This window comes from Falco naumanni, chromosome 13 (assembly GCF_017639655.2).
Source record: "Falco naumanni isolate bFalNau1 chromosome 13, bFalNau1.pat, whole genome shotgun sequence".
NCBI classification, from domain to species: domain Eukaryota; kingdom Metazoa; phylum Chordata; class Aves; order Falconiformes; family Falconidae; genus Falco; species Falco naumanni.
Genome location: NC_054066.1, coordinates 20,098,539 through 20,122,430, shown reverse-complemented (window position 1 = coordinate 20,122,430; position 23,892 = coordinate 20,098,539). Strand labels below are relative to the sequence as shown.

Here is a 23,892-nt window from a genome sequence, read left to right as displayed (position 1 = left end):
TTCTATGGACCTAGTTTTTAGAATCCTGTAATTATGTCTGAATCATGTTTCCCCACACACGCCCCTTAAATTTTAAAGGTACCTCCTGATTTTGAAAATGTGATTCCATGATGCTGTGTTTTCTGGAAGCTGCATTATCACGACACAGACAGCACAGAAATATTTTGGGTTTAAATTTTAAATGTCTTTGGAAACAAATTGACTTTGGAACGCTCAGAGTTGAGACCATTTCATGCTTGTATTTGGCAAGCTGGCCTCCTACATATTAAAAATATTAAGTTAAAATTGCAGGCATAGAGTCGTATTTGGTTGAAGCATAAATGAATCACAGTTTGAGGGGTTTTTGAGTTAGGTGTGGAAGGAAGAATCCAGGTGCTTTTTTTTTTTTTTTTTTTTGGTGCTGTCTGGTTTACCAATTTCAACTGAAAATGAAAACAGGAAAAACTGGTATTACCAGCCAAGAAATCAGTCCTCTAGAGTTTTGAAAGTATCTATCATTGAGAGTTTCTCATTCTGAAAGGGACCCTTTTATCACTGATAAAATACTTAAATGGGTTGACAACTACAAGAAAGAATGAAGAATAAACTTATGAAAAAAATAATTGTGAACTAGGAAGGAATCAGCAATTACAGTTTTGGTAAGAAAAATGAATAACACTTTGTTTATAAGGGTATTTTTACTGTTATTTAAACACTGCTTAGACAACATGCCAAATTTACACAGCGACCTACAAAGTTTTTCTGCTAAGATGAACCGTGAAGAATTGTATTTTGTCTTACTGCAGAATCAGATGAAATCTGGGAAGGCCGCTAGTAAGTGTTTAGTCATCTTAAGACACAGAATAGGAGAAAGGAGAGATCAAGTGAAAAACTCCTTAGGCCTTGAAGTTTCCCCAAACAAAACCTGTATTACAAAGCAACCCATCCTTCTGTGGGATTGCCAACTGCCCAGGTTTTACCCTTGCTCTACTTCTGCCGGGTGCCCTGGACAACAGTATTCCCATCTCTGATTGCCTCTCGTGTGTGTAAAAAGAAAACAGTTCCTCATTTCACAAAGATGTTGTCAGATTTATGGTTGTAAAGTGACAGACACCAATTGTCATGATGTACCACAGTTAAATTTCTGTGAAGTCAATGATGAGGTCAGGAATGATTCAGATCAGTCCTGAAAGAATGGAAGATACACAGTGAGTGGACTTGTGTTTGATACTTATATTCAGTGAGAAATTTCAGATTTCCAATAAATCATACAAGGCACTGCATTATAAATGGCTTTGCAGCTTAACATGAATGAGTTTTTTTTTTCTTTTTCTCCTTTTTTAACCTCATTTCTCTTTTTACAAAGGTTTGCAAATGTGTATTAAAGAAGGCACATTCCTGGCACTTACCTTGGTTTGCTTTCTAAGTACTTCCATCTCGGTCTGCTGCCTACAGTGCCTGCCTTAATGCTGATGTACTTCAGTGAATCAGGCATCCCCCTCAAGACAATGCAAATAAGTCACTAATTACGTGGGGAAAGTAGAAAAGAAAAACCTGCTAAAGCCCACCGTTATTTCTCCTCTTAAGATTTCCACCAAGAAGTAAGTTTCACTGCGACCTTAAACTACCTACCCAGATGTTATTTAGCACCTCGGAGACTTAGCGCAGCAATTAGCTAAAGCTTTGTCGCGTCCCCTAAGATATTTTTAGGACGTATCGTTGAATTTCTAAGAAGCGTTACTGTTAGCAGTCCGAGCGTCACCGCACTGCCGTTTCCCCACACAGCTCACCGCCGCCTCACCCTCGCCACCTCCTCAGGAGAGAGGAACAGGAAGAGGGAAAAGGGAGGAGGAGAGGAAAGAAAAGAAAAAAAAAAAAAAAAAAAAAAAAAAAAGAAAAAAAAACCCCAACCCTGCACCACCCCGGCACGGGGAGCACGCACGGCGGCGGAGGCGCCCCGCGCCGGGCGGGTGTTTATAAACAGCGGGACACCCGCGCCGCGCGCGCCGAGCGGGGCCGAGCCCCGGCGCGCGGCGGAGGGGGAGGAGAGGCGGCGCCGATTGGCTGCGCGGCTCGCGGGCCCCTATATGCGGCGGGCGATTGGGGCGGCCCGCGCGCGCGGGCGGCGGCGCGAGCCCCCTGCCCCGAGGACGGAAGCGGCGGCAGCGGCTGCCGGGGCTCGCCGGTCAGGTACCGCCGTCTGCGCCGGGCCGGCCGCCCTCCCTCCTGCTCTGCTGGTGCGTTCGCTTGCAAAGAGCAGCCGCCTCCCTCGCTTTCGGTGTGAAGCGAGTAGCTGGGTAATTAAAGTTAGCGAATGTACTCTGCTTTCTCCTCTCTGTCTGGCTGCGGGGGCTGCAGGGGCTGGGCTGCTCCGGGGCGGAGGGTGTCTCGCTTCTCCGCGTTTCTGGAATTGCGGTGCCATGCTTTGGGCAAACTAGTTTTCCGACTGCTTTGTTTAAAAGGTTTCGCCGAACGCGGTTGTCTTACTCCTGCCGTAAAGAAAGAAGGGTTTTGTCCGGCTTTTGGGTTTTCACATTTCTGCGGTGAACGAGACCCAAACTTCACCGCGGTTTTTCTGTGTTTTGCGGAGCCTTCTAGCAGATTCCCCCCGGGTCTCTTGCCATTGTCTGATTGTCGATTGTATTCAAAGAAAAGAAAAAGCAGGGAAAACTCTGAAACATTTTGTGGCCCTTTCGGGGTATTACTCACGCCCCGAGCCGCGGAAGGAAAAACTCGCAGCCGCTCAAGGTTTGCGGGGAAATCAAAGCAGTGGCAGCGCCGCCGCCCCCGGCCCTGCATCCGGCAGCCGCTCCCGCGTTCCCATTGCTCTAAATATTAATTTTATTTTATTTATTTTTTTCCTCTACGGGAAAAGTGGGTGTGGGGCTTTTTTCTTCCCCCGCCTAAGGAACTCGCAATTCCGGCTCGGAGTTTCTCCGCTCAGCCCTGGGTTGCAACACGGGGACGCGCCCCCGAAGGCGCCGGGGCAGCCCTCGCGCCCTGCCCTCGTTAGCGCTAATGAGCTCCTCTCCCCGCGCGGAGGCTGGCGGCGCCCCGCCGGGAGCACCCACCCCTCTCCCGAACTACTTCTGGGGACTCCGTAGGAAAAAATCGGCGTGAGGAAACGCATTAGGCGAAAGGGGGAGATACCGAACACTTTCAAAAAGCGCCTTAATTATTTTTTTTTTGCGGCGGAGCCGGCGGGCGGCGGTCGGGCGCGCCGCTGCGGCGGGGGTGTGCGAGGGGCAGGGCCGCGCCGGCCCCCTCCTTTGTCTGCCCGAAGGGGCGGCCGCATGGCCGGAGCTGCTGCCGGCGCTCCGCGGGTGCCCGGGGCTCCGCGAGTGCCCGGGGCAGGCGGGGCGGGGCGGTCCCGAACGATCGATCTGGCTCATGTCGGGATCCGCGGGCGCCCCGCAGCTGGCGGTGGCGGGGGGGTGGCGGTGCTGCGGCCGGCCCCAGTGCCAGCGTCCCAGTATTCCCGAGCCTTCTGGGTTTCACGGGTTTTGGGAAGATCTTGGGATGCGCTGGGTGCCGCGCCAGGACGGGGCGTGGGGCAGAGCCCTGGGGTCCGGCGGGGGAAGGGGAGGCGGGGTGCTCGCCCTCGCTGGGGGCGCATCGGAACGCCTGTGCTTTTTAGTGTCTTGAGCTGCTGCTGAGCAAGATGTTGGGAGTGTCCAGAGAGGGGAGACTGGCTCTGTTGTAAGCAACTAAACTAAGTGCAAGGCAATGCCAAAAAGAAAAGCCTGTAATTGTGTTCTGGCCGTGCAAAGCGGTGGAGGACTCTGTACGTGCATCTTCATCTAGTGACTCGCCAAGGCTTACGCCTGAGGATCCCTTAGCAGTAGTGTTGAAACGCCTAATGTGGCTGTTGAAATCTGTTTTGTATGATGCTGTCTTGTTCTCACTTCTCCTCCCCAATTCTTGCATTCCTCCTAGCAGTTGGAAAGGGGAAGGGATGGGGTCAGCAAAGGGATAGATTATTTTAAAAGAAGGGAAAACAGTTGTAATCTAAGAGAGGATAATGCCAGCTTTTTTTTTTTCCCTTGTTGAGCAGGGCAGGCAATATTAAATCACAGTTGATAACAGCCATGGAGTATTCTAGCAGTATTCCAGAAGGCTGGACTGTCACATAGAGCTGGGTGTTGCTCTGGTATTATGGGAGTTACTGGTTGTTCTGCACAGAACTAGTTTCATAGAAGCCGACCATCTGTTATATACAGAAATATATCATTTTGGTAAAAATATGGGCTTTTTTGCTGGTAAGGTTTTGGGGTTTTTTTTCTGCTTAGAAATGCAATAGTGATATCTGCTTAGTAGCTCTCTTCCATTGAGTCGGTCAAAACTGTATCGCTTTGTTTTCTCTAAGATCCATAATTACTGAGAATCAAACTGGTTGCTCATTCTGCTCAAAGCCAGCAGTTGGGACAGTCTCTCTGGACAAACTGGAATAGTGAGTACTGAAGCTAGGAATGACAGTTCACCTACAGATCAGGGAGAAGCATGTGGAAAACCCTGCAAGTCATAGCTTATCATTTGAAATGCCAGTGGCTTGTGTTGGGTGTTTTTCTGCACCTACAAGTGTCATGGCATCCAGGATGTGCTAAGCATTGCCTCATCTCCCATGGCTATCTGTCTGTACCTGAGGAATTGTCTAGGTAATCCTTTAACTTGATGTTGCTTACTAAAAGTACAGAAGTGGGAGGGAGTTTTGCTGTTGGGAAACCTCACTGCAGTTTTGCTGTTACTGCAGTGGGTCTGCTGGGCCTTGGAACTGGCTAAAAGTGATGGATTAGTGTTGTGCTGCTAGAACTTCCTTCCATACCAGCCTGCAGGGTTTAGTAAAGTACCTTTATCAGCTTCCTAGGATACACACATCTTGAGTGAGGCTATCTGACCATTTAGCAGACCTCAGTAATAACTACTCTTCAAATTCCAGTGCAAAGCAGCATGGTGCACCTCTGTCAGGTTGGCTGGAAGTGACAGCAGGATTTTCCACTGATACAGCAGGCATTGTGTATTTGGAATCTTTGCAATATTTGGGAAACTGTGCTCCAGATTCTGAACAGAAATCTGTACATTCCTGAGTCTTCAAAGGCTGAAATAAGTCACAGACACTTGAGAGGTTTCCCTTTTCTCATAAGTTTTGAGAATAGGATATTTGCCCTTGGGAAGCAAGGGGAGGAATGCTATTGAAGGATCTGTGAAAGATGACACCAGTTAGATTCTGTAGTCAATGGAGAAACCATCAGAATGTATGGGAATAGGATGATGAAACAACCCCTTTGCTTTAGAATTGCAACTTTTTAGTATGAACCTGTACCAGTCCTGAAGTTTACCTGTTGCTTGGGCGACTGCGTAGTCTGATCTTCAACATAGAACTGTGGCTTGGAGATGCTGCTGCTACATGCCCAAATAACTCAGAAAATCTAACAGATCTCAGGACTGCTTAAACATCCTGTGGACAGATGATGTTGAAAGTAGAGAATGTTGTAAGCAAAAGTAACTCTGGTTTGAAGGACTGTTGAAGAGGGGCATAGGTCTACATATTGCTAAAGACCGCAGACTGCCTTGTAGTACAGTGCAAGTTTACCTGCTGCAAATCAGTTTCATGAGGTCAAGTTTGGTGCCATCTCCAGTTTGCTGGATGTAGTCTTACAGTCTGAATAAAAAGGGTTCGGTTACTCAAAACTTCCAAGAATGCTGCTGGTGCCTTGAAGGTAAGCTGTCACCTTTCAGATGCAGCAACTCAACCTCACCCACTCGGGTGCAGCAACTTTGAAATAAAGAACCCCTTCTGCCAACACAGATCATGTACTGTTGGAGGTGCCTTGGGACATACCAGCAAAGGAAGAGATTTTTAGCTAGTACTTTGGCATTTAGACTGAGGAAAGTTGCTTCAAATTGAATTTGCTGTTGGGTCAGTAAGTCACTTTCTGCTCACATTTCTCCTGCTGCATCCTGCAGCTTTTTTCTTCCAGTTGGGCTGCTGCTAAGAACCCGAAGAGTCTTGTGCTGATTGATGTAAACTAGCCTTCTGTCTTGGGGCAGGAAACTTAGAGTTTTTCTTGTTCTTTAAACTGCTATTCATTGTACACCACTGCAGCCCCCTTCCCTCAGCCCTCTATTAGTTGTGGTTTTCCATGGAATATGAAATAGAGGATAGATGGATTTTCTTCTACTTGACTTGGTTAACTAAAGGAAGATTAGCCTTTCATTTTGCACTGTATACTCGGGTATGTAATCAGTGTGTTTTATTGTTAAGACTAGGCAGTGCTTTTTGCAACTCTTCCTTGTAGCTTTCCTGACTTTCCAATAAAATACTTATTCACTACACTTTCAGTAGGAAACCCTTGTAATGGGTAGCAGGGGTGGTAAAGGTACCATACTTGCGACTAATTCTTTTCTGAGTTTCTGGCTGCTTTGTTTGAAAGACCCAAGTGAAGTCTTGTGGTAATTACAAGTACTGACTTTCTATTGCATTGTTCTCTAAGCTCAACTTTCTAGAATGAGCAGGCATCTTTAATGGATTTTTTTGTTTTTCCTTCTGCCTTAAGTCATCCCTGTCTTTTAAGCTTCTGCTCCCATCTTTGTAGCTTCCTTCTAGAGTCCACAGACTGGTGTTTTGTGGTCTGCCTCCTAATGAATTCCATTTGTAGTTTCTACTTCACTCTGTTTCACTAAACTGTCCTCGCAGCAGAGCTTAATCTTGTGCTGTGTGCAGTTCAGTTACATTCTTGGCCTTACATCAGTCTTGCATATAAATGTGTGTGTATATACACACATATATACAACAGACACATTTATAAATTTAAAAATACTATTTTTACTGGCTCTTGATATTATTAAATAGTGTGACCTACTATCCATTTCTCCTAAGCAGAGACAAGTACTTCTGGTTAAATGCAAATACACAAGTTGCTTCATGTTAATTTACAAAGACTGTAGTCTTAGAGAAACCTCACTGCTTATTAAACATGTTGGGAGTGTTTTGCAGCTCCTTTGTTTGACTTTTCTTATCCAATTTGAATCTTGAAGCTAGGCCTGAGGAATTCTTTGTGTAGTCTTCTGTTCTGCGGTGTGTTACGGCCATTGACTTGTTAGCAGCTCTCAGTGAGGGTACTTCATCTGTGGTGAGCTAGAAACTGCAGGATGCTGTTCTTGAGTTGCTACAGCTTACTGTATTGTCATGTTTCTCACTGGTGCGTGTGGGGGGTGCTGGTTCTGTTCTTCCACTTTTCTGCCATGAGCCTGTGCTGTTCCTGCTCCCCATGTTTTGTAACAGAAAAAAGCAGATGAGTGTCTCCTGTTTAGTCCCTGGCCTTGTTGCCTTGAAAAAAAAGGCTGTATAAAAGGCCAAAATTTTCCTTGGTTCCCACAGAAGTAGGAGAGGATTAATGGAATTCATCCCACCCAGTCTGCAGACAGGCTTAAACAAAGCCTTGTGCCGCTATTATTCCAGCCAATCTGCAGCTCCTTTGTATGTGTTGAGGTGGTTCTCGATCCACTTTATGATAAAATCTGAGGATTTTGGCTTTCCAGCTTGCTTGAAACAAACATGGAGACCCCCAACATGTATGTAGGATCTTTTGTATTGAGTCTGTTCTTCAAGAGCTGTTGGTTCTTTGTAACTTTATGTGAAATACTTGACTGTCTTGAAAACTATTCAAAATGTGAAAACTACATTAAAACCTTGAACTTATGTAGTCATATAAAATAATTGAGATACACCTTAGCTTAATGCTGTGCTACTGAAATAAAGGAGGTTAGCTAGCCATATGAATCCAAATGTCATGGAAGTGCTAAACCAGTAGTGACTTCTGTCAACAGCTGTTGCAAATGCAGAAAACACTCCTCTACTTTTCCGGTGGCTGGCTCTTCCAGTACACTTAAATTTGGCAAAACTTTCTTTGCTGTTTTCTTTAACCCTCTCTTCAAACTGACTGCCGCTCCTCAACAAGTGGTGTCTTGGAGAGAGATAGGAGAGCACAAACCTAACAGGTCTGGATTGTGTCTGTTTGCTAGGAGTTTGACTTAACATACGTGTACCTCAATGTAATGCTTCTAGCGTGTTTATTCAGTTTCAGCTTTAAAGCTGTTTGGGGCTTTCTTATGGCAGTGAAGACTGTGTGCAGTCTGGAAGTTGGGACTTAGGAGAAACCGACAGTGTGGTGTGTTTGCTGTTTCTAGACTATTTGCCTGAAGTTAGGGTGACTCTTTTATGGAATTCAAGGTGCTGTTTATGTAACTTCAAAATTGAATTAATTAAAAATTAAGTTTCTTAACTTCTGTTGATGTATCTTGAATGACTAGTACTTCATGCTTCTGTAAAAAGTGTGGGTGTACATACATAGTGTGTGGAGAGAGAGAGAGAGACTTCTACACTGCATTTGCATTTGGTGCCAAATTAGTGCTGAACTACCACAAAAGGGAATTAATCTCTTAAGAAAACACTGAACTACAAATACTAAACAAGAAGCGAATACATGGTCAGATAGCCTGCTTGCTTCATTCGAATAGATTGATTTCCTATTAATAAAAGAAGACAACTCACTAGATGAGATTATCCAAGAAGCAGACAGGGTTATTAATAACTGTCCTCTTCCCTCAGCCTCAAGTAGAATACAACACTTCTTTCAGCTTAAGATTTGCTGGCAGCTATGCACAGTGGTGAACGGGAAGGGGTGAGAATGAACAAGGCATGATTCTGTTAAGGGCCAAGGGAACAGAGCATGCAATGACTGTCTGTTCTTAAGTGCTTGTCGATCTGTGGGTGTAAGGAAAGATAGAGTGGCTTAAGCAATATTTGCTCTTTGTGATCTCAAGAGGAGGGCTTTGAAGTGTTGCAATGGCAGCCCCATTACGCTTGCGGGGGTGATGAGCTGTTAGGGGATCATTAATCTTAAAGAGGTTCCCTTTCTCATGATTTTTTTCATTCATCGGAAAGCTCGTCTCTGAATTATATATGTAGATGCTTTCTTAGGTATTGATAGAAGTATTGTTTTTTTCCACAGAGCTGCTTCTTTTCTAAGCTGATCCTATAGTTGCTTTAAGAGGACTGCCTTAAATTCCTAGGACACCTTTGTGTGTAGATGTGTGCTTTGCTTGAGGTACATCTCTGCATGGTGGATTCAACCTAGTGTTAGACCTTGTGCTTGCTTGTGTTATGTGATGAGGAAAGCATGGCCTTGAAACTGAAGACCCGGGTACTTCCCAGGCAACACAGCAAATTAGTCTGCACTGTCTGGTGTCCCCGTGCATAGGACTGGGACCTGATTTGCTCCTTAATTTCTACAACATGTATAAAGAACTGAAAAACAGGCTGTGTTCCTGACTATATGACTTGGGTTATCTAAGTGGAAGAGTTTTTAGCAAAAGTGATGTTGGCTCCTACTGACCCCAGGTACTATTCAGATGGGAACCAGCACCAGTGTTCTGCAGCCCAGCTTCCTTAAACTCTTGTGTGCGTGGTTTGCGGGTAGACAAGTAAACCTGCAGACTTGCTTCCCAGGGCTTTACTTGTAGGTTTAGGAACGTGAACTACTGGAGGAAAAGATTCGATACAGAAAGGGGTGATCCAAGACTTCTGCCATGCTCAGTTGTGTATGGAGTATAAATGTCTGGATGGTAGGGCAGCGTGACACTTGGCTAAGGTTAATAAGCCATGCATAAGAGAGGCAAACTTAGGCAGCTAAGCTGATTTGGAAAGTCTAGATGGGATGTTACTCTGCTGTGTGGACCGTGAGTTCACATATCTCTGACCTGTGCAAACTTAAATCTGGAAAAGAGAGATGTAGCCCAATAGAACACGAAAAAAACCTCCACTATTTCCTGTACCCAGTAAGTTAACCAGTATTTGACTTGACTTCTTTTTAATTCCAACATGTTTTTTCATTGCTGGTCTAACTGAAAGAAAAAAAAAAATGCAATGCCGTGCACAAAAAATCCCTGCATTTTAATCTACAAATTGAATTGATTTGTCTTCCTGCCTTGGTGCCTGCATGCTAGTGACATGTGTAACATCCAGATTTTGACTAAATTTTTGCCACAATAAGAGAGATCCATCTGGAGTTGGATGCTGAATTGGGATCATGGGCTAGAGTATTATCTGAGGAAGAGAGATTGGCTGCAGAGCAGATGAGAGAATGTTTACTCTGGAATGAAAAACTTAAAACATGGAACGAGGATAGCAAAGTCTAGCATGGTTTAGAAACAGCCATGGTACAACAGTATTGGCCTTCTGTTTAAATGAGTTCTTCGTGCACTTTCTAACTCACTGTATTTTTTTGAAAAGTATTCTGAAAAAAAAGTGAGGCCCCATAGAAAGGCAACTTAAACTAGTCATCTTGCAATTAGTTGTCAGTCTTAAATTTTTGACTTCTGCTTTTAGCTTGGCAGCTGGCAGCTAGTCTGCCTCAGATACTTGTTCAGCTTGATCTTCAGGTATGGCCTGGAGACTGGAAATCACCTTAGGTTTGTGGGGAAAGCAGGCAGGAAATAACATCTCTAGCTGCAAATAAATATTTGAATGGGCTTACTTAATGGCAGCAGAAGGAATTACTGATTAGGCATGACTGTAATGTTGTAGCTCTTCAACTTTTAACATGCTATGAAACAGGGATTCAGCATTACTGTGTAACTAGAGAATTTGCATTCTCTTGTCATCCAGTATTGAGCTTTGGACTAGATCCATAACTGCTTGCTTTTTCACAATTTCTTTGGCACAGGCTGCCCAGGGAGGTAGAGGAATCGCCATCCCTGGAGGTAATTAAAAAAATCTGTAGACGTGGAGCTTAGTGATGACTTGGCAGTCCTGGGTTAATGGCGTGACTTGATGATCTCAAAGGTCTTTTCCATCCTAAATGATTCTATCATTCTATGATGCTAATTGCTTTCTTTATTGTGGGCAAAACAGTTTTCTTCAGCCTTCAGTTTGAGCCAACTTTCAGCTGAGAGCTTGACCTGTGTAATGGGATGTCCTTCTTGCAAGGTTGTCTGAAATACACATTTGTAAAGAGATGAGTACGCTAATGTGGGATAGAAAGCAGTGGCAAGCTAGCCCTCTTAGTAATGCCTTTTGCGATCCTCACCCACTTTGCATACTCTGAGACTGATGTATAGTCACTAGAAAATTCTTTACACCACTTGTACAGAAGGTTCCAAATATGAACAGACATGACCTGCTATAAAACTGGGGGGAAGCTTTCTGGAGCCTGTAAAAAGTGCTGACTGAAGTGCCGCTCTGAAGCAGAAAGAGTAGCGCTGTGCAAATGGATTTGATACTTAAAGCTCTGCCACCTACACCCAATGGGTAACGTGAGCAGCTGCAGTTAGTGTGCTCTGCCCCTTTGCTGTCTATTTTTGCCTTATTACATGGGAATTGAAAGGAATGTGTACCAATCTCGCACGTCTTTAAATACTGGCACTGTAAAAGTGAATTTATATAAATACAGACTGCTGTTCGGTGTAGTATTAGAGCTTATCACTGGCATCTGCTGAAACGGGTGCAATGGGTTGTACAATAGGTACCACTACGGCCTTTGTAGTTGTATCTTAGGGCTCTGACTTGCTGCGTGGAGGTTAAGTGCTCTTAGTCACTCTTCTCAGAAAATGAGGGCGTGTGGCCTCAATCAGGTTGCTGCCAGACTCTGAAAATTCAGAGTATTATCCTTACTGTTGGTATGAAGAACTGGCTCTTTTCACCCAATCTGCTGCACACAAACCAAAGAATTGCATGTTGGTGCTTGTGCATTTTGTGCAAAATCCCTTGAACTAAATTACTTGTATTTTGGAGGTTTTCATGCTGGAAAATGCAGTCCTCCTTTTTAGCTTGTATGGGGAAGAGTCTGCAGTGGATATAGTAGGTTAAAGCAACTGAAAACTGCAGTCTAAGCATAGACTGGTGCTTGAAAGATGTGATTCTGCTCCTCTCCTGATATCTGCACAGTAAGTGTTCTAGGGGACTGACTGATGAAAGCACCTTAAGGCAATTCTGTCCATACTGGCAGATGTCTCCATTTAGATTTGCTTGTAGCAGCTGGGAAGCTTGCTGCTCCTTTTAGGGGAAATGGAAGAAATCGCCCTCTTCCTTTCCACCCAGTGGGCACAGCAAGTGCAAAATCTCTGTAGAAACTACATCTCTACTGGCACTTAGATGTCTCTTGGCAGAGTTGAGTATTACAATCTGTTTCTGCTTCCAGCCCTGAAGGAGTTGAAATGCTTTGCTCAATTGCAGTCTAATGCTTTGCCATCCTTTGAATTTCTCTACCAATGAACACTTCAGAGATTGCCCCAGCACTTAGAAGTGTTACACATCAATGAGAAGCAGTAAGTGATTGCAGCTTTGTGTCTCATTTTTCTATATGATGCTGCTGTTATCTCTGATACAAAGCTCCCCTGAAGGAAATGCTATACTTCAGGGCCCGTTATTTTTCATAAGGGGATTACTTTTGACTGAGCGACTTCAGAATCACTCAAGGAGTCTGTGTTTTGGAAGGTGTTAAGTTTCACCTGAAAAATCAGGTGTCTGCTCAATCTGAGAGATTCTCAATGCATGCACAAAAAACATCTAAGAATGCAGATTCTAACATCCCAGGAAACTGTCCCCTGCCTGCTGCTGGCAAACTAAAGAATTTGCAGGCAAAGCCTGCATATGAGACTGCAGAAGGTGTGTTAAATGTTCTTGAAACAAAATTTTCAAAGCTACCGTCAGTGATCCCTGCATTAATGTTCTTTACTGATGCAGCATCTATGACTTGACTCTAAACTTTGCATAGATCTTCATAGCAGTAGGCTGGTTCTTTTTGTTAATCCCATTGTCATTGTGACTATATTTTTCTGTGGGATACCTGTCCAAATTGACATCCATTTCTCACCAGTTCTGTACAGAAGAAGGTGTAACAGTGGAAGTTTTGACAATACTTGAAATTATTTTCTTTGCAGGCTGTGTGCTTATGCTTTCTTTCCATCCTGGCACTTGTGAACTACATAGGAAGGAAGGTTTAGCTAAGTACCTTAATGCATCTTTTTTTCCTTAAAGTGACCTGTCACTACTGCAGGAAATCCTAGAAGTGTCACAGGTGTAACTTAGTGTTTCTGTTCAGTTTTCTTTTGTGATACAGCTCATCTATGAGGAACTTGAAGATTAGTTTTAAAGCAAATTATTAATGTATAAAGAGTTCTTCAGATCTTGGGGAGTGAAGGAGGACATAGGCCAGGGTAGAGATGGCAGATAGCATGACTTGTGAAGACATGTCAGCAACAGAAAAATGGTGAGGAACCTGGATTATGTAATCTTGTAGCTAAAGCTGTAAGCAGCAATGTCCATTCAGGCTTTGCTCCCATGAACTTAGGCACATACTTTCTTACCCTTTAAGTAGTCAATTGGAAGGGAAAATATTGATAAACGTGTAATTTTGTATTTTGATGGCTTAGTTGATGTGCTAACTTGACTACGTTTCTGTTGGTCTTTTGGTGTAAGCAGTATATAAATCAGTACTGCTGGAGTTCAATTTCATAGGAATTTTAACTGTTTAAATTGCTCAGAAACCAAACATTGCAAACTAGTTTAAAATTCTACTTAAACAAAACTGTCAAATGTGCCAAGATGTGTTCTTTGAACCCTGTAACTCCTTTCTAAAGAGATTTTGAAAGCTTCAAGAAAATCCAGCTTGCTCTTTTCAGGATTGTCGTATTACACTGAGCTTGACAAATTTGTCTGAATTAAATCCAGGCAGTGCTAATCTTGGGCCATGCAGCTTTAACTGCAGAGTTTCTGCTTCTGGTCACCTCTGTGATTGGGCACACTCCTTTGGTGCTGCAGTTTAGGTCCATGTGACATCTGAAGTCTTCCAGCAGGATGGAGCATCTCTGCAGTGTGCCTCCTAACCTGGACATCCCGCTCCATTATTAAAAAAGTCCTATCTGGAGTAGCTCATGTGACAGGACTAGTCTGAATTCAGACCAAAAGCCTGCCCTAGACTTTAAAGTTTTCTGTAGTAACACAGGGCCTGGTAGTAGCCTTAAAATTGAAAAGACTGAAAACTTCAGAAACGTGCGTTACATCTGGTTCTGCAAAGGAAACCGTTGAGTGCTGTTGTGCACTTAGGTTAGGCTCTAGATACAGCCTGACCTGAATTAAGCACTCTGATCTTTCCTGCAGGGTTTCAGCAGTTTGCTTTCTGAGGGGAAGATGTTGGGAGGAAGCTGAATTTGGCTTGTTGAGCAACTGTATAAGCTCCAGAGCTGTTGCAAGCTGTGGAAGGTCTGTGTGGTGAGGATGGGTTGGGGAAGAGTGACTTTAAGGCTGTTCCCAACTGGCAGCAGTTAAGCTTTTGATGTCAACCATCCCATAGGACTGCACCCTTAAAGTGTCTCTTTGGCACAGCCAAGGTCAAGACATGGACATAAGAGATCAGCAGCTCTTCAGATGACTTCTGTTTGAAACTAGGTAATGTTTGAGGTGTTCTTTCTTGTAGATCTTCTGAACTTCATCTAAGAGTTGTTGATGTGAAAGGGACAGTTGCTACAAGCTGATAGTGCAAAATGGTTCTATTTAGAATGGTGTTTCCTGGAATATCCTGCATTGCCTGGGAAAAGCCGCTTGTGATTTAAACATAGCTTCTGTCCTAGGCAGAAGGAGTGAAAATAACTGTATATTACGATCTCTGTCTTTGTCCTAAAATGTGTCACGCAGGGATGTGGTATGTCAGATCTTACAGGTTAATTAAAGCCCAGCATGTGTATCGTACCACATGACAGAAGTTGTAGCTGGGAGTTGTGGGGTGTTCCCTCTGGGCGGTCTTAGTTGGTCTCCCTTGAGTTTAGGGTTTTTATCGGGGTGGTGGTAGTTGGAAAAAAATTTCCGTGTTGGAGTGCCTTATGTGTGAATGTTGTCCCTTCATGGCTCTTTTCCCTGCAGGTCTGTGTCTCTGGTGTTTCATGTCTAAAGTGTCTCTGTTTCTTTAGGATCTCCCATGTCTGTCTCTCCTCAGAGGACTTTCCAAAACTGTTCTGTTTCTGTCCTGAAATTAACTTCAGACTGACTTTTTTCAAATACTGACTTCTGTGAGCATTTAAAGTAGCTCTCTAAGGATCTGCTTTTCCACAGTGGTCATTCTACAAGATACCTAGTTTGCGTAACAAACCATGGTAGCTCCACTTTCATCCTAGAACATCTTCTGAATGCAAAATACAGAAGTGTAAATAGTTACTACATTCAAATGACAGTCATGCTTGTAATACTGAAAGGTTAAATTACAAAGCCCTTTAGCAAAGGTAGGATCGCTGCAGGGTGAAAAAGGCTTGCAGTACTTGCAACTAGACTGCATGAGTTGTGAATCTTAAATCTACCAGAAAGGAAGGCAGCTACAGGAACTGTGTATGGGTGCTTGGTTTTTCCAGTCTTTCTCCAATCTCAGTGGATCTAAAAGCTTCCAAGCCGTAAGTAAGAAAATGCACACCAAGAGGCAAAACACTTTTAACTATGGTCAGAAAAAATGGCCGTTGAGGATGGTTTTATCTCTGTTCCACCATGTTTCCTCTTGCTGGGGAGAACACATGGGTATGGTATGGTGGTTGGGTTTTTTTTTCTCAGAATCTTGAGAATTAGTTGTCAGTGAATAGCTCCTGTGGTGAGTCAGCCTGTTCTCCTGTTAAGGGAAGGAGAGCATGACTAAGCCCGAAGGATGGGTGTTGTAAATGAGCTGTAAAAAGTTCTGACAATGAAAGATGGGATGTTTCTGAGAGGGAATTCTGAACAACTTCTGTCTACTAAAGGCTGATCTAATTCCCCTGAACTAGATCGAGGTAGTGATACACCAGACTGTTCCAGCCTTTAGTCAGGTGATTTCATGGCTTGTTTTTTCTTCAAGGAAAAGCTTAAGTTTTCTTTCCAGCATCTCTGATTTCCAGGAGGGGGGGTGCAAGGGAGCAGAAAATCTATGTGCATCTCTTGTGCCCTACCATCTGCTCCATAATAAAAGCTGTTTCCGTGGTGACTTCTGTGTTTTGTGGTTGCTGGTTTTTTGTTCTGGAGGTGCTTACTCTTCCCTAGTGGCAATAACTGTCATGTAGGTTAGTTTCACTGCTAGTCTTCAGCGACTCTCACTTTTGTGTTTGTGATGTTGACTGTTGTCTCTTTTTACCAGATGACTTGGGCAATTGCATATTGTTGCCAAAACATGTTATCCAAGTGTAACCTAAAAAACTTGTATTTGGTGACTAGGATTCCAGTGTTTACCAGGGTAGACTTTGCTTCAAGTGGCTAAATAGATTGCCTCCTGCTCTCTTTAACTTTCAGAAAAGTCAGTCAGCTGTTTTAAGCTGTCACGATGATCAGGCAACCTGACCACCTAGGCTGAGCTTACCTTTTTTTTTTTTTGTAAACTTAGTTGGGGGAATAATGCTGCAGCATTAGTGCTAGCTGGTCAACTTCACAAAGAGTACAGAGTTTTTGGAAAAGAGCACCAATAAGTATCTAGGTTGGAGGGAAAACCAGAACTTATCCTCACTCTCAGGAAGTAGCGGGCATCTTCAGACCCAGTCCTCCCAAAGGAGCTATCAAATGTCTGGATTTCTGTGACATGCCAGCTTGCCTGCATCTCTGTGCTTCATCTGAAAGCAGTAAGCTTTGCACTAGCGTTCTATTGTAAAGTTGCTGAGTTTATAACTCTGAGGTGCATTGTTTAGCTTCATGTTTCCAAAATAAAAAGGGTTTAAACTGATACTATAAAAAGGGCTGACTTTTATTCACCAAACTGCCCATACAGCTTTTTTGTTATGCACTACAATTTGCAAGCCTCAACTGCACCAATGCACAGGTTCCATTTTTAACAGCCAGTCCCCTTCCTGTCGTAGATAACTACAGCAGAAAATTGCTGCAGGTTTTCTTATCGCTGTATAATCTGTTCTGTTCTTGTCATGCTGTCTAGTTGCAAGACCTCAAATGGGTAAAACAATGTCAAAACATTTGTGTTGCATGTAACTTTTTTAACATAATAGTGACAGCTTGTGCTCTCTTGCTTCAGGGGCTGTGTGTCTGTGCAAGTAGTGCTTAGCTTGTGGGGTGCTGTTCCTTATGGTGCTAGTCCTGCGTTTCCTGCTGGACTGAGAGCTTACTCTGTTGTCAGGTTTTTATGGGATGAACAAGTACTTCTAATTCAGCCTGGTTTTGTTTATTAGATAGGAGAGACAACTCCGGCTGCAAGAAGTGAATTTTACAAATTGCAGGGGAGAAGGCTGGATTTGGTTGGACTTTCTGTGCTTAGGGTTATTTTCTTCACTAAAACTCTGGTTGGTAGCAGAGACAGGAGTACTGCAACGTTAGCTGTCCGGTCTTAACCGGTGTGTCCGTGAGAGGGGTGCCTAACTGGAGAGTCTGTGTGGTGCTGTCTGGTGTAGCTTGCTCGTAACCTGCCTCATAACGGTAGCTGGGATTACAATCAATCTCTGTCTGCACCATCAGTTAAAAAGTAGAGGTCCTAAGCTGATACATGGGATGTTTGGTAATGGGTGCCATTGGAGCTTGGTTGTACTAGTGGCACTTTTCAGCCAACCTCAGGCTGGCTGTGGAGGTTTAATGGCGGCTTCCCTTCAGCAGGCCTGCCCCGGGCAGAGGCAGGAGAGCAGCGCTGCCCTGGGCTCGCGGCCCCTGCAGGGAAGGTGCTGGATGAGGCGGCTGCACTGCTACCAGGGCTGGGGCAGGACAGACCAGCTCCGGCAACGGGGTGACATGGAGGTGGCCCTTTCCCTCAGGGTGGAGGCAGTGGGCCTGTGCGGGGCTGGGGTACGGGGGTCCTGCCTGACCTGCACCCCCACAGCCCTCGGCCAGCCTGAGGGCTGCCTTGCTCGCCTGCTCCCCAGTGGGCCCCGGGCCCCTCGCAGAGAGCCTGGGTGCAGGACAGGCAGGTGGTGGCTGTGAGGCGAGGCCTGCGGGGGCTCCGCCATTGTGGCCTGGTGCTCCCGCCGCCGGCAGCAGCGGCACATCTCTGCCTGGGTCTCGCTCTGTGAGGCTGCTTAAAGACAACTTGTAAACTCCACCATTTGTAGGTGTGGTTTCCTTCCTAGCTTAAAAGAACTAAGGGCAGTGGGATTTTCTGAGAAAGGGTGTCTTGTGTGGGAACTGAAGCCTCTGTGCCAGGTTCCCCTTCTTGTCCGGCCTCCCGCAGCCTGCGCTGGGGCCTCCAGCTCGCTGCCTGGGTGGGGGGGGGCGTAGGTAGGTATGGTGGGGAATGTCTGAGCAGTCAGCTCATTTCTGTGGCCAAACTTAAAACCTAACCTGTGTTAATAACAGCTCACTAAAACTTTTCCCCTCTTTCCCACCCCCACTTGCAATTGGTAGGTATTCATCTTCATGAAGGAAAGAAGCACAGGAGAAGACCCAGTCAGAGCTGTAGCGTTCACGTCAAGATGCTCCAAAGGGAAGACGCTCATCTGCAAGTCTTGTCTTTCAAAACTGTCTGTGTTCTTTCCATGAGAGAAAAATCTTTTTTGAGAAAGATGACTTGTGAAATCTGTGAGCAAAGCTGGCTTTGCAAGGATACCGAATGAAAGACAACGTGCCTTACGATGGACACTTACCTTGGAGTGACACTGTGCTCTTAAACTAAAACACAGGCACTGTAAAAACACTGATCCCAAACAAGAATAAGGATTATAGAAACTGCATCAGAATGTTTGTTAGTCCCAGAAGAGTCAGAAAATGCCATTTTTTGCAGATATTTGCCACCTGCTTTGTATTGTGTCTTATGATTTTTTGGGCACCATTTGATAATCATATTGTGAGTCATATGAAGTCCTATTCATACCGATACCTCATAAATAGCTACCATTTTGTGAATGACAGCCTGTCTATCAACAGGGATAACTTGGGCAGAGTATCAAGCTACCAGTACCTGATCAACCACAGAGAGAAATGTCAGCAGCAGGATGTCCTTCTCCTATTGTTTGTGAAGTCTTCTCCTGAAAACCGTCATCGGAGGGATGCAATTAGACAAACTTGGGGTAATGAGAAGTATGTTCGTTCTCAACTTAACGCCAACATTAAAACTCTTTTTGCTTTAGGGCGACCAGCAGGTCAGCAGCAGCAAACACAGCTGCAAAGAGAACTTCAGCTGGAAGACCAGAAATACAATGATTTGATTCAGCAAGACTTCTTGGATACTTTTCACAATCTTACTCTTAAATTGCTTTTGCAGTTTAGCTGGGTGAATGCGTACTGTCCTCATGCCAAGTTCATTATGTCTGCAGATGATGATATATTTATCCATATGCCAAATCTTGTTGCTTATCTCCAAAGTCTAGCACAAATGGGTGTTCAAGATTTCTGGATTGGTCGTGTCCATCGTGGATCACCCCCCATAAGAGACAAGAGTAGCAAATACTATGTTCCATATGAAATGTACCAGTGGCCCTCTTATCCTGACTATACAGCAGGAGCTGCTTATGTAATATCAAATGATGTAGCAGCTAAAGTATATGAGGCTTCATTGACCCTCAATACAAGTCTTTATATAGATGATGTTTTCATGGGTCTCTGTGCCAATAAAATGGGAATTGTACCACAATATCATGCATTTTTTTCTGGGGAAGGAAAGGCTCCATATCATCCCTGCATTTATAAAAAAATGATGACTTCTCATGGACACGTAGATGATCTTCACCAGCTCTGGAAGGAGGCTACAGATCCCAAAGTTAAAGAGTTTTCTTCAGGGGTTTGGGGTAGGATATACTGCAGACTAGTTAATATTGTGCTTCTCTGTAAACTATACTATGAGGACACGTATCCTTGTTCAGCTGCATTTTCTTGATACTTGAATATCTGCATTGAAGATCGACTGAGCCAAAACAACTGTAGCTGTTTATTCAAAATGCGTAAATGTGGAAAGAGGTAAAACTTACATGTGAATAGTTGGGGTTCGGGGGGGGAAAGATGGTCCCAAATCCTGTTCACGATATCTTATTGGAATAACTCTCCTATTGTACTGCAACTTTTTACATTGTATCCTCTTCCTTTACACTCTCCAAGGGATGCAAATCTGGATTAAATGAACTATAATGGACTTGACTTCTAGACTTTGAAATGCTTGGTGAAAATGTCTGCTACTTTGAAATTGTCAGTAAGTCTTAAGTTTTCTTTAAAAAATGTATGTGAACTAAGGCATATGATAAAAAATAATCTTCTATATCAAAATGGAGTAGACCTTTCAAAACATGAGGAAAATAGAACTTCTGTCTTGATGAATGAGACTATTGCAGTAGTTTAGAGCAATGTTAATCAGTTACAAATATTCACCAGTTCTCAGTGCTTCATAGAAAGCAAGTATGGACCTGCACAATTGACAAACAGTGAGTGCTAGAAGTGAAGACTACTACAACCTTTTCCTCAAAGCTTGCTAAGCCTTTGAAATAGGGAAACAGTGTTTGAGTGCCCTCTGACTTGGTTGTTTTAAAGTAACAAAGGAGTTCCCTCTAGAACCTGAAAGAATAAAAATCAAGCTATTGCTTGTGTAACTCTTTTTGCTAATCTTTCTCTGCCTTCTGAAGACCGAGGCAGTATATTTAGAGTCCAGTCTTTAATAAGCAAATAAGCTAAATGTGTTTTTTTAACAATACATGTGCTTTCCAGTATTCGTGGTTCTGAAGGTGAAAAGCAAGCAAAAGTCCCCAAAAATATTACTTACAGGTATTTTGAAGCTGTTAAAGACTGTAAAAAGCAAAATTTCATGCTTGTATAACAAAGGAGGAAGATACTTGCTGCACAAAGTTTGACTTCACAGTGAAAGGATAGGGAGATGATCATCCACAGAAACTTAGTACACAAATCAAAATCACTAAAACTTCTGTAGCCTTAAGCACAAGGATAGTCTTTAAAATTTCAGGGTAGTTTGTGTCCACAAAACCCTGTATCTTAAATATATTTCAATGTTAATATCAGCTGCAGGAGGAATAAAACACCTGTGTTGTAGATCAGGATAGAATTCAAGTGATATTTAAACTCCAGCTGTTTCGAATTGTACTGTGGTGCCATATAAATATTACAGAGAATCAAAGTTCTAGGATGTCTGCAGTCTTGTGTAGCTCACTAGTGGTGTTTTCACAGACTCTCAGGACAGATATTTGAGTTGCTAATTGCCAAACCTGTGGTAGCTCTTCCTGGATTGGACGCACAGCCCACAAGGTACAGTCAGATACTGCTTATGATCTGATCTGATGCTGGAAAAAGTTCGAACATGGATAGTGTCAGAAAACTACTTCTGAAAGCTTGAATGAGTCAAGCTTACCCAGCAGAGCAATAACAGTGCAAAAGCTCACAAGTCATCAAGCATCTGTTGGAAATGTGCTAATTACAGGAGCAATACTACTTGCTTTCTGTCTGAGCCTAGACTTTTTCCTTCTGCCTGAAGTTCCTCCCTGTGTGGAGCAGTGAGGTACCTGACCTGTGTTTTCTGACTTTTCTGTAGAACAGCTATACAGACTTAAGTAACTGCTACAGCTGTTGGAGCTGTGCTGCAGGTTTTAATGGTTTGAATGGCTAATGGTTTATATTAGTGTAGACAGAATCCAGGAGTGAGCTTGCTGTTCTCTAAGATGCCATTTCAGATGTATGGTAGGTAATTACTGGAATTAAGTGAAATAGATAGCTTTCTGTAATTGGTTTTCCAGAAAGAAAAGAATAAGAATCCTAACAGGACCCAAATATTTGGTATGTACAGAACCCACAAATAAATCATTTATCAGTTTCAGAATGATTGAAGAATGTAACAGCTGCTACTTTAAAAAGAACAAACCCAGCCTGAACAGATTGATTACAGTAATGAGGATGTGGGTACTTTAAAAGAAAAAACCCAAAAGACAGCGCTAGATCTATATAACCTGTTGGCTTACAGAGAAATAAAGGCACATATAGAGAAAGTAGTATTCTGTGCTGAGGGAAAGCTGCTTCATCAGATCTCTGACCATTTAAATCAACAAGCTGCACAGCAAAATGGCGCTAATAGAAAAAGCCACCCTGTTCACTGTGGGGAAAGAGGGTCTTCATACACGGTATGCAACAGAAATGTACTAATAAGACATTTTTTCCAGCATAACTATGTGCTGGGATTTATTATTTTCACTCATACAAAAAAAGGTAAAATAAGTTTTAACTAAGTAGCTTAAACTTCTATGGGGGTAATGACCTAGCTAACACCTAAAACACTGCTTAAATGTAATTTGCCATTATCTGAAAGTCATTTTTTACTATTGTAACACTTTGTTTTACAGCTGGTTTGAATTTTGTTTGGTTTGTTTTTCAAAAGGGCCCTCATGCTTGTAGTATGCATTTTCTTTTGCTGCAGTGAAGAGTAGTTGCTTGTTGAATAAAAAGGAAAGCATGAAGGCACTCCTTTCAAAAAATGGAGATGCTGGAAAACTTATTTTCTGGTTCTAAACGGTGACTTAAGATTTGTACACCTTCATCTGGAATCTTTTGTAACAATAGTCTCAGTGCTCCAATGCAGGGCTGTCAGGTTTTACTTCTACAAATAAAATTCTTGTCAGCCTGAATGGTCACTCCTCATTAAGAATTTGACATTGTTGCACAGCATATTTAATGCTAAAATTTTTTTACTTGTTTGTTTGGTTTGCATCATTTTCCCTTTGATACTACAAATTTTTATACAAATTATTCAATATTTATTCTTAAACTTTGCTCTGTACCACAAAGACAATTGTTTTGTAAAATTTGTTTTGAATAAACGGTCTTATTTCTTTTTTTAAAAAAAACAAAACACCACAATGAGGTATGTCGTCTTTGTAACTGACAAGCTGAGCTCTGATGCTTTTAAATGCTGTTCCGAGTTCCCTGTCAAAGAGAGGACTTCAAACTGCTTCCCCCTTCTGTGCCGTTCCTCATATTCTACCTTGAACCAAACCTTTTGTGGTGTCTTCAAGAAAGGAGAGGACTCATAAATTTGTTTACCAAGCTTCTAGGTCTGAAGTTGTATAAAACTGCCAGATGTTAGAAGCTTAACCTGTTGTTAATATTAACTCCAAATGTGTATGTTCTTTTTAGGCAACTGTTCCTAAGAGATGTGTATCTATCTAAGCAAGTTCTATTTCAGATGACACTGCAGCTTTGGAAAACTAGCTTATGGTTTGGAGACCAGTTGTATTTTCATAGGGTATAATTAAATTCAGATAGGAATAAGTTGAACTTTTGTATGTTTCTCTCATTTGCCTAGCATAATGTATCAAGCTGGTAGTTTTAGAAATGCAGTCTTTTGCATCAAGTAATTTCAGCTTATACTTGAGTGAGATAGAGGCATAACTGAATTGTACTGAAGAAGAGAACAAAGGAAGTTAAGTCAGTGAAGACTGTGGGGTTTGGTTTGTTGCAGGGTGAGTTTTGTTGTGGGTTTTTTTTTGTTTGCTGGTTTTTGGTTTTGTTTTTCTTTTTCATTGCTCTTCTTGCCCTAGAAACAGTGCAGTATAACTAAATTGAACTGGATTTTCATTGTACCTCTTAAACTAAAATGACTTAAGTATTTTAGACTACATCATTAATAATCCCTTTCTCAAGACTTTGCAGAAAGGGAGAGAAGATTTTTGCTTGCATTTAAGAAACCAGAAGCTTCTTACAGGCATATAGTCAAATGTGAATATCCTGAATGCAATGAGATGATCTTTAATACTGCTTTTTTTGTACATATTTGCAAGGCTTATTCTAATGATTTATTTTCTCATGCCATGTAATTAATACTTCTAAGAAAAAAGGAAATTGCAAAAAAACCCCAAGCTCCTAACTGAAAATAAAAGATAAATCTTGCTTGCGTTTCCAGCTGATAAACTGTGTATAAATGCATGTCTGAAGCATTTCAGTAACTTGACTATATCTAATTTTAATCTTACTGAACCTTCACCATAGTTGTAGTGAAT

General features: G+C 42.9%; 2 protein-coding genes across 12 annotated transcripts in view; one reads left to right on the top strand and one right to left on the bottom strand.

Moving 5' to 3' along the window:
• Window positions 1-23,892, bottom strand: part of MCF2L2 (MCF.2 cell line derived transforming sequence-like 2) — a 181,291-nt gene that overhangs the window by 65,501 nt on the left and 91,898 nt on the right. The gene's annotated exons all lie outside the window — the stretch shown is intronic.
• B3GNT5 (UDP-GlcNAc:betaGal beta-1,3-N-acetylglucosaminyltransferase 5) lies at window positions 1,988-23,782 on the top strand. 5 transcript variants are annotated; one of them, XM_040613227.1, is made up of 2 exons: window positions 1,988-2,169; window positions 18,317-23,782. In XM_040613227.1, exon 2 carries the CDS (start codon window positions 18,648-18,650, stop codon window positions 19,782-19,784), a length of 1,137 nt encoding a protein of 378 aa, XP_040469161.1. In that variant the 5' UTR covers window positions 1,988-2,169; window positions 18,317-18,647; the 3' UTR covers window positions 19,785-23,782. The 5 variants fall into 5 exon arrangements, with proteins under 5 accessions (XP_040469161.1, XP_040469160.1, XP_040469159.1 ...); XM_040613226.1 differs by having other exon boundaries at window positions 1,988-2,216; XM_040613225.1 differs by having other exon boundaries at window positions 1,988-2,276.

Excerpts from the sequence above, each read along its gene's own strand:
- B3GNT5 (XM_040613227.1), top strand. The coding sequence starts at position 18,648 with ATGTTTGTTAGTCCCAGAAGAGTCAGAAAATGCCATTTTTTGCAGATA.